The following is a 10000-nucleotide window of genomic DNA, read 5'->3' on the forward strand; positions in this document are numbered from 1 at the left end:
TGTGTGTGTGTGTGTGTGTGTGTGTGTGTGTGTTGTGTGTGTCAGTCTCAATCCTATTCTTACCTCTCCCTGTCCCCTTACCCTAACCCTAACCACCCAGCTGTGATGCCTGCACCTAAACAACCTATTTGGTGCAATATAAACCTGGTAACATTGGGATGACCCCCACTACACTGGCTCTTGACTTTGAGGCTATGGACCACCACTGAAGGCTGCCATGCTGGGTAAAATCAGACACACACACACACACACACACACACACACACACACACACACACACACACACACACACACACACACACACACACACACACACACACACACACACACACACACACAAAAGTGAAATTTGACCCTGTGGCAAGTGACTGTAATTTGCAAGAATATTGCGACAAAATCACCGAAGTGTGACCAAGGACAAGCACTGGTGACACCACGCAATAAGCTGAGCAGAAAGGCAGTGTGTCTGTCGGATATAACAACAGCTAATTGGCATCGAATTAATAAAATAATGAGAGAGAGAGAGAGAGAGAGAGAGAGAGAGGGAGAGAGAGAGAGAGAGAGAGAGAGAGAGAGAGAGAGGGAGAGGGAGAGAGAGAGAGGGAGGGAGGAAGGGAGGGAGAGAGAGAGAGAGAGAGAAACAGAGAGAGAGAGAGAGGGAAACAGAGAGAGAGAGGGATAGAGACAGATAGAGAGAGGAGAGAGAGAAAAAGGGAGAGAGAGAGAGAGAGAGAGAGGGGAGAGAGAGAGAGAGAGAGGGGGGAAGAGATAGAGAGAGACACACACAGAAAGGGGGAGCTATATAGAGAGAGAGACTTGAAAGTAATTTTTTTTTTCCTTTTTTCAAAGATGCAGCTGTTGTTTGTTGGGCCTATAATCCACCACTCAAATCAGACAAAGTAACGCTCTGTCTGCATTAGCTGTCGGGATATATTTTCACATCAGTGTTCAAAGCGCTCCGAGTTAATCAGGACTAATCAAGCCAATCACGTCGCTCGCATTAACTCGCCGTGGCAACAGTGAGTGACTCAAGATAATTCATCTCAATGAAACCACCTGACAACAACCTGGAACAGCCGGGAACAATTACACCTCCGAGGAGCACCTTGATATTTGACACCGAAGTCCCTTGAGAAAATGTCTTAAAGAAACAGTGTGTAACTTTTTTAATATATAAATAAATGCCGGCTACGGTCAAGGCATCCGTGGAACACCTTGATATTTAGATTGATATTCATCGATGCAGCGATCAGATTGAATTTCCAGGAAAATAAAGCTAAAAGTCTTAAAGCTAAAGTTCGTAACTTTTTTTAAATATAAATTAATGTCTGTTACATTCAAGCCATCGCCAAACTAGTGGACACACAATTGATCAAGCCTATCAGCTCCACAAAACTCTCTCTTTATTTCTCAGTATGGCAGCGTTTACAAACTAGTGTTGCCCCCCGACACTGGTGCAGGAGCTCAGAAAAATCCCAAGAAGAGCCCAAGAAATGTTTCAGTTGTTGATTCTACTGCTGAGAAAACACCTGGACGTACAGCAGAAGGAATAAAATCCATGTGCAATCACCGATGGCTTTACCTCATGTAGATGCACCAACAGTGTTGTTGTGATTACTCAGAATTCCTCATGGGGGGCAACAGAAGTTACGCACTCTAGCTCTAAATTCCACTCATCTGGGATGTGTGTGTGTAGTCATTGTGATAGACTATCATGTCACCATTTTATTTTCTCCTGTTTCCAGGGAGACGTTGCCATCGGAGACCGAGATATTAATCACTGAATTAATTATTATGGTTCTGCCTAGAGGGGGCAGGAGGGGGGGATTGACCCTTATTAAGAGAGGGAGAGAGAGAGAGAGAGATGGAGAGAGAGGGAGAGAGAGACAGAGAGAGATAGAGAGAGAGAGAGAGATGAAGAGACAGAGAGAGAGGGACAAAGAGACAGAGAGGGAAAGAGTGACAGAGAGAGAGAGAGAGAGAGACAGAGAGAGAGGGGAAAAGAGAGACAGGCAGAGAGAGAGACAGACAGACAGACAGACAGACAGACAGACAGACAGACAGACAGACAGACAGACAGACAGACAGAGGGAGAGAGAGACCGAGAGAGAGACTCTCTATCGTTTCACCTTCGAGCTGTGTCACGAAATGAGCAAAGGAAAAAAAATGAATTCATAATAGAAGTGAAGAGATCATATAATTTATTGCTTCTAACTGGAGCCCCTTAAGCGCTACGGCTCAAATCATATCGTTTCACATGACATTAAATCTCATTCGTTATCGTTTCTGTCTAACCGTCTGTGCAAATTGGAACCTGGCCCTTCGAATCGACGCCCCCACATCTCCATAAAAAAAAATGGGCTGTATTCCAAACGTAGACACTTGTCTTGGATCAGGAGCTGTAGCAGAAAACTTGAGGTCTGCTGCAACTCTCAGCTCCTTTGAATCAAATATGAAGACTTGTCCACATTCCCAAATTGGAACCTGGCCCTTAGTATCTACGCCCCCCACATCTCCATAAAAAAAGTGGCTAGATTCCAAACGTAGACACTTTTTGGATCATAATCTGGAACACACTCTCAGAAAACTTGAGGTCTGCTGCAACTCTCAGCTCCTTTTAAATCAAATCTGAAGACTTTTCTGTTTCCCTTTTACCCTGCAATTTTTAATTTAATTTAAATGTTGTATTTCTCATACGCTTTTCTAATGTGTATTCTATACTTGATTGTATTTTAATCTTGCCCCTGTAAAGCACTTTGAATTTTGAATGGCCTTGTGTCTGAATTGTGCTATAGAAATAAACTTGTCTACCCTACCTTTGCAAACTATTGCAATACAGTCTCTCTGTCTGTCCGACTCTATCTGTCTGTCTGTGTCTTTCTCTCTCTCTCTCTCTCTCTCTCTCTCTCTGTCCCTCTCTCTCTCTCTCTCTCTCTCTCTGTCTCTCTCTCTCTCTCTCTGTCCCTCTGTCTCTCTCTCTCTTTCTGTACGTCACTTTGTTTACGTCTATTTTATCTATTTATTCGTATCTATTTTTTAATGCTAACCTTTAGCTTCGTAGCAACGCTCTGAGCTATACACCTACAATAACAACAACAACGCTTGCTCAAGAAAACCAATTAAAATGTCGACATTGCCAAACACATATTCTGGTTGTTAGGGCCAGTGTTGTTCTTCCCTCTGTGTTGTACAGTGCCAAAGCTGCTTGTATCTGTCGGGCTTATTGGCCAAACAAAAACACACACACGCACGGACACACACACAGTCAGACACAGCCACAGCCACACACACACACACACACACACACACACACACACACACACACAGTCAGCCACAGCCACACACACACACACACACACACACACACACACACACACACACACACACACACACACACACACACACAGTCAGACAAACTCTCCCTCTCGCACGCACGCACGCACGCACACACACAGTCAGACAAACTAACACACTCTCTCTCTCGCACACACACACACACACACACACACACACACACACACACACACACACACACACACACACACACACACACACACACACACACACACACACAATCTTGTTGACCCAGTTTACCAACTCCTCAAAGGCAGTGTAGATTTTAAGGCAGGGGTTATTTAGTGGGGAAAACATCCATGTTTAATGTAATAGATAACACAGCTTTGTATATTCTTCTTTTGGCCAGTGGCTGCCCTCTTTTCTATCCCTGTGACTATAATGTGTGAGTGTGTGTGTGTGTGTGTGTGTGTGTGTGTGTGTGTGTGTGTGTGTGCTATACTTTTATTCAACATTTGTTTTGGTCTTTGAAAAATGAGTTTGTTTTCCTTAAATTTCAAGCCACTGGCCAATCTTGTTCCAGAACTGGATTATTGTACAATTAAAACGCTCAGAGGCCCAAAGATTATAGTTCTACAAAGTTGGTTTGTTTAGAGTTGCAAGACAAAACAGCAAGGAGCCCCAAGCAAGAAACACGGACAGATTTTTTTCTGTGTGTCTGTCTGTGTGTCTGTGTGTCTGTGTGTCTGTGTGTCTGTGTGTCTGTCTGTCTGTCTGTCTGTCTGTCTGTCTGTTTATCCTTCCATCCATCCAGTCTTGATTAATTTATTGAACATGCTCTGTATGACAAAACATGTATTGGAATTTGGTAGAAATGTTGTCAGTAGTTTATATTATAAAACCAAAATGTTCATTCTACTCAAACATATGTCTATAAACAGTAAAACTAGACACTGAACATTTGCAGTGGTCTCTTGATTATTTCCAGAGCTGTATATACAACCCATAAACTACTTATGTAATCCTTTAGTATTTGACCACCACTCAGCCTCCTAAAAAACTTTCAGAGGCTGTGTATCGCGTGTGAACGGACTATAGAGTTGTTACCGCTGTCCACTGTGTGTGTCCTATGTGTGTGTGTGTGTGTATGTGTGTGTGTGTGTGTGTGTATCGCGTGTGAATGGACTATAGAGTTGTTACCGCTGTCCACTCGTATAAAGTGACTGTAACACATGAGCTAACACACAGCGAGAACACAAACCCTCGTCCCAAACTCATCTAATTCACCTTTTGGCCTTGTCACTATAATGCTATACGCCTTCTAATCTCCCCAGTGTGAGGGGGATTTGCATGTTGCTATGTCAGGCTAAAAACTAGGGTAGAGTGTGTGTGTGTGTGTGTGTGTGTGTGTGTGTGTGTGTGTGTGTGTGTGTGTGTGTGCGTGTGTGTGTGTATGTGTGTGTGTGTGAGTGTGTGCGTGCATGTGTGTGCGTGAGTGTGAGGAGTGTGTGTGTGTGTGTGAGTTTCCGTGTGGCTGTGTCTGTATCCATGTGCGTGCGTGTATCCCTGTGAGTTTGTGTGTGTGTGTGTGCGTGTGTGTGTGTGCGTGTGCGTGTGTGTGTGAGTATGTGCGTGTGCTTGTCCAAGTGAGTGTGTGTGTGTGCGTGAGTGAATACTGTGTGTGTGTGTGTGTGTGTGTGTGTGTGTGAAAGCGCCCGTTAGCCCGTTGATGGATCGGGGTAAAGCTAGGCCCAGGGGATTAGCAGTAGTGACAGGTGAAATGCAGCGGGGACCATAGCCACACATAGAGAGGGTTGGAATGTAGACTTTTCTTCATTCTGATGCATTGTTGTGTGCGTGTGTGTGTGTGTGTGTGTGTGTGTGTGTGTGTGTGTGTGTGTGTGTGTGTGTATGTGTGTGTGTGTATGGTGTGTGTGTGTGTGTGGGGGCTTTAAGTCCTTATCTGCAGTACACAGGCAGTAGAGATGTGGTGGGGTGGTCGGCAAACATTGTGATCAAAGCGAGTGTATTCTTTAAAGGTGGAGTCAGTGATTCTGGAGAACGCTTGTTGTCACAATCGCTGCCTGTCTGTACTGTGTGTGTGCTCAAAAAGGAATATGATGTTAATACACAGCCTAGGCTCTGTAAACGGGCATAATTTTAGCTATGGTTGGGACTTTTGTTTGCATACCCCTTTTTCAGCGCACACTCAGTACAGACAGGTAGCGTATTTTCAGGAGATATTCACTGATTTGGACAAAAAGTGATTTGGACAAAAAGCGTTCTCCAGAATCACTGACTCCACCTTTAAATGAGTGGCCTTCATCACTGCAGTCCCAGGCCCCACCCACTATATAGTCTCATATATTGGTTTGCTTATGACAAATAAACCTCTTGAATCTTGAAATCTTACGTGATATTTCCTACAAATTGTACGGCGCTTTTAATGTACCTCGGGATCCGCCATCTTGTGAGTTCCCCTGGTGTGGAAGAGGCTGAAACATACAGGCTGGTTTGGTCCTTTCATTTTCATCTCATCAAATCTTACCAACTCTATTATCATACAGTAACAAGATCCATAAGGGCTTTAATTAATGCAGATTAAAATAAGTCTTATGTGGGCGACTTAAAATAACTATCAGTATATAGAAGCAATTTTAGCAGCATCTTGAAATATCCCAATCTCCAACAGCTAATGGCGTTTTTTCCGTTACATGGTAACCGGCTCGACTCTACTCTACTTTTACTCTACATCTACTCTATTCTTCATCTACTCTATTCTACATCTACTTTTCGTTAGCCTAATAGCATAATTGCCTAAGTCACATTTCAATGGTTATAGAGTAGGGTGAAGTAGATGTAGAATAGAGTAGATGTAGAGTAAAAGTAAAGTAGAGTAAATATGATTTAGGCAACTATGCTATGAGGCTAACAATTTTCACTATGTAAAAGTACCTCAAATCTGGAACCTACTTTATTGCTACCGACTTCTCCGAGGTTCCAAAAAATAAACTAATTCCAGAAAAGGACCCTGGTTCCAAAGCTGAGTAGAGTAGGTACCATGTAGTGGAAAAGCGCCGTTAAGGTCTAAACCCCATAACAGCAAATGTGAACAGAGAGAATGCCAGTGTACAAGGACGGACAGAAAGCTTGATCTTTGCTAGACAAACAAAGACGAACCAGCAGCCCCCCTAAAGGCTGTAGCAGACATAGCCACACACACACTTGACCATATACTGTACAAGCATCGATGTATCAACCCCTTACCCTCCTACCAAAGGTTTCACACTATGGAGCAGAACCACCGTCCCACAGCAAAAATACACAGACACACAAACGAGTGCAAAGCCGAGAATGCCCAAACTGACGTACAAATAGACACGTTGCTAAGAAGCTGACGACACAGTGGATGCAAGGACAAGACAGAGAAGAACAACATTGGCCGCAGAATAGAGACAAAAAATCAATACTAGCAGACAGATGCACGCACGCACGCACACACGCACGCACGCACGCACGCACGCACGCACGCACACACGCACACACACACACACACACACACACACACACACACACACACACGCACACACACGCACACACACACACACACACACACTAACTCTCTCTCTCTTTCACACAAACATACCACGTAAACACAACAGGTGAGATGCCAATGTGCACGTACAGTTGCACACAGAGCAACAGTAGCTTACACCACAAAGCAATCATACTTCAATACTTAACACCTCTATATTATATTATATTTATATTGTATTAGGCTTCTGACCTACAGTCCCCATGCAAATTAACACTGATATGCAGCAGGTTAAGTCCAGTAACTTAAATACAAACAGGCTTCAATTGCTATGATGAACTACAGTGTATCCTTAGTGGCAGATGGAAAACCTCATATTTCAAACTATCATTAAGTGAGGAAGTTGTAGTGAAGTTGAAGGAGTATGTTTCAGCATTTGAAAAAAATAAATATATATATATAATTTGTTTGATTAAATAATTGAATAATGAGGATTGCTCATCATTATTATATACTGTACAACAAACATAAAACAGTACAGCTCTGGAAAAAATTAAGAGACCAGTCTGGATTTTTCTTCAATCTTCATCTCTACATTACTTATTGGAAAATGCTCTTTAATGACAAAAAACGTATTGGAATTGTGTAGCAATGTTGTCAGTAGTTTATATTATAAAACCAAAATGTTCATTCTACTCAAACATATGCCTATAAATAGTCAAACGAGAGACACTGAATATTTGGAGTGGTCTCTTCATTGTTTCCAGAGCTGTGTAGTCATCAGTATACTGTATAGTCAGAGTAGTTATGGTGGAGATGTATCATATAGAAATCATGTCCTAGTTCAAGTGGATTGTTGGTGACAAGCGGCAACAACAATTCACCTTGGAGTCTTTAAAAAAAAAGTGTTTCCATGATTTATGATAGAGGCTGGAGACTTAATGTGAACGTCAGTTGTTACTTAAAGGAATACTTCACCAATACGGAACCGGCGTTCTATCATTATAAAATCACTATTAAAACATAATGAATGAGGTTTTTCTTCCCTCAGTCTTCCCTTGGCCCAGCTGTCCTGTTAACCCTAAACCTACATTTTTACTAGTGTGATGTCACACTAGTAAAATGTAGGGTTAGACAGTGAGACCATAAAAAAACTCTTTCTGCCTTTTCTCAGGCTAGGTTGAACCAATTTAAAAAAAAATTGCACATTTTTACTACATAGGATCTCAGAGTTCAATACACCTTCATATCTCCACCGGTGAAGTAGGTCTTTAAGCTAAGGACACACTACAGGAGTGGGAAACTATTCAAAAACATACTCTTACTAACTATCAGTTGAAGATTATTTTCTGCCTAGTGTTGCACGGATAAACTCAATCTGACAAACTAGTGACAGCCAGGTTTTAGAGCGTCCTCAATGTCTGAACAACAAGCTGATTTTTTCTTCCCACAGGAGCGTGTTAAGACTTGTCCGCTTGTAGTTTGTGTCAATCATACGCGTCTGAAATATTGATGGAGGTCTGAAATGGATTGGCAGGTGAAGGATTTCAGCACTGGTTACATTCACAATCAGACATGAAGTCTCCTGGTTATAACCGGCCTATAAAAGTCATGTAATGTGTCCTCGGCGGGAAAACAAAATAACTAATGTGTCACTATTAGGCATGCATCCAAAATGTGAAGTTGTGCAAACTAATTCTCTGTCATACAGATAACAAACTAAAAAGTCAGTCAAAATGTTGATTAAAAAATTAAACGGTGTAAAAACTTTTTAAAAACAAGTTGGCACAATTGTTATTGTTTGAATTTTTTAGGATCTACAACTTAGAACGTGAAGTTGCAGAATATGATAGGTTATCGCAACGAAATATAATGAGTCAACTCAAATGTAGGCAGTTATCCTTCAAACTCCTTCAAGCTTTTAGCCTCAAAACTCGACTGAAAACAATAACCTTCAAATTTTGAGTTTTCCGCAACTTTTTCAGTAAAATAAAAGTGCGTCTTAAACAGCATATACAAACATATTAAAACATACGTATACTATATCATAATGCTTCTTACCTTGGTGAGTAAAACAAGATTATTTTTTTCTAGAAAAGGCCGTTTATAACCAGGGGACTTCATGTCTGATTGTGAATGTAACCAGTGCTGAAATCCCTCACCTGCCAATCCATTTCAGACCTCCATCAATATTTCAGACACGTATGAGTCAGTGCGTTTACATGCAGACTCATAATCGGGTAACTAAACGAATAAGACTTCAACAGGACTTTTAAACTGCATGTAAACACCTTTATCCGATCTACTTCGCACACAAATCGGCGCAATAACAGACAAGAGAAGTCGGATAAGAAAACCTAGCATAGTGGAGACAGCCATGCATTGGACATTTATCCGATTTCCGAAAGGCCATGTATACTCAGACAAGTGACATGGTCCGTCTAGTCTAGTTGTGCCATGTAACCGCACTGATTGACACAAACTACAAGCGGACAAGTCTTAACACACACCTGTGGGAAGCAACAATCAGGTTGTTTTTCAGACATTGAAGACAGTTGCCTTAAATTCGAGTGAGTCTTTTCTGATGCCATACTTCACAATGCACATGTTATCAGTGTGATGGAAACCAAGCTGAGACTTTGTCGTAGAAAAAAAAAATCTTGTTTTACTCTTTTAAGATGAAATTCGAAAAATTAGTACACACACTAAAACAAACTTAAAGTTCCTCTAAGCACCGTTAAACTAATACACACATACTTATTAAAACACACACACACACACACACACACACACAAACACACACACACACACACACACACACACACACACACACACACACACACACACACACACACACACACACACACACACACTCAATCACAGCCCCTCTTACCTGGGCGAGATGTCACACCCCTGCTGCATGAAAGCTCCCAGAGAGAACCAGAGAGAGTTAAAGATCCCGAACTCGTTGGGGGGCTGGTCGCTGGGCTGTCCGTCGGTGCCCTCCTCGGGCTCCTCCGTGTGCCACTCGTACGGGCTGAAGCGACTGACCAGGAACAGCACCACGCTCACCCCTATGTAGGCGAACACGATGCACATCCAGATCTCGTAGGCCAACGGGTCCAGGAAGGAGAAGACGCCCGGCTTGGACTTTTGGGGCTTTTTGATCAT

At 42.3% G+C, this 10000-nt stretch overlaps 1 protein-coding gene across 2 annotated transcripts in view; it reads right to left on the bottom strand.

The window, feature by feature from the left end:
- gria4b (glutamate receptor, ionotropic, AMPA 4b) overlaps positions 1–10000 on the bottom strand; it is a gene marked incomplete at both ends in the record, with an annotated part of 157975 nt that overhangs the window by 20303 nt on the left and 127672 nt on the right. For both annotated transcript variants that reach the window (XM_080040914.1, XM_080040913.1), the window contains one exon: positions 9723–10000. This exon is cut by the window's right edge and continues 96 nt beyond it. In XM_080040914.1, coding sequence (XP_079897040.1) covers positions 9723–10000 — 278 coding nt within the window. The remainder of the gene's footprint in view (positions 1–9722) is intronic.

The sequence above is a fragment of the Ammodytes marinus genome (genome assembly GCF_949987685.1).
Source record: "Ammodytes marinus genome assembly, chromosome: 14".
NCBI lineage: Eukaryota > Metazoa > Chordata > Actinopteri > Uranoscopiformes > Ammodytidae > Ammodytes > Ammodytes marinus.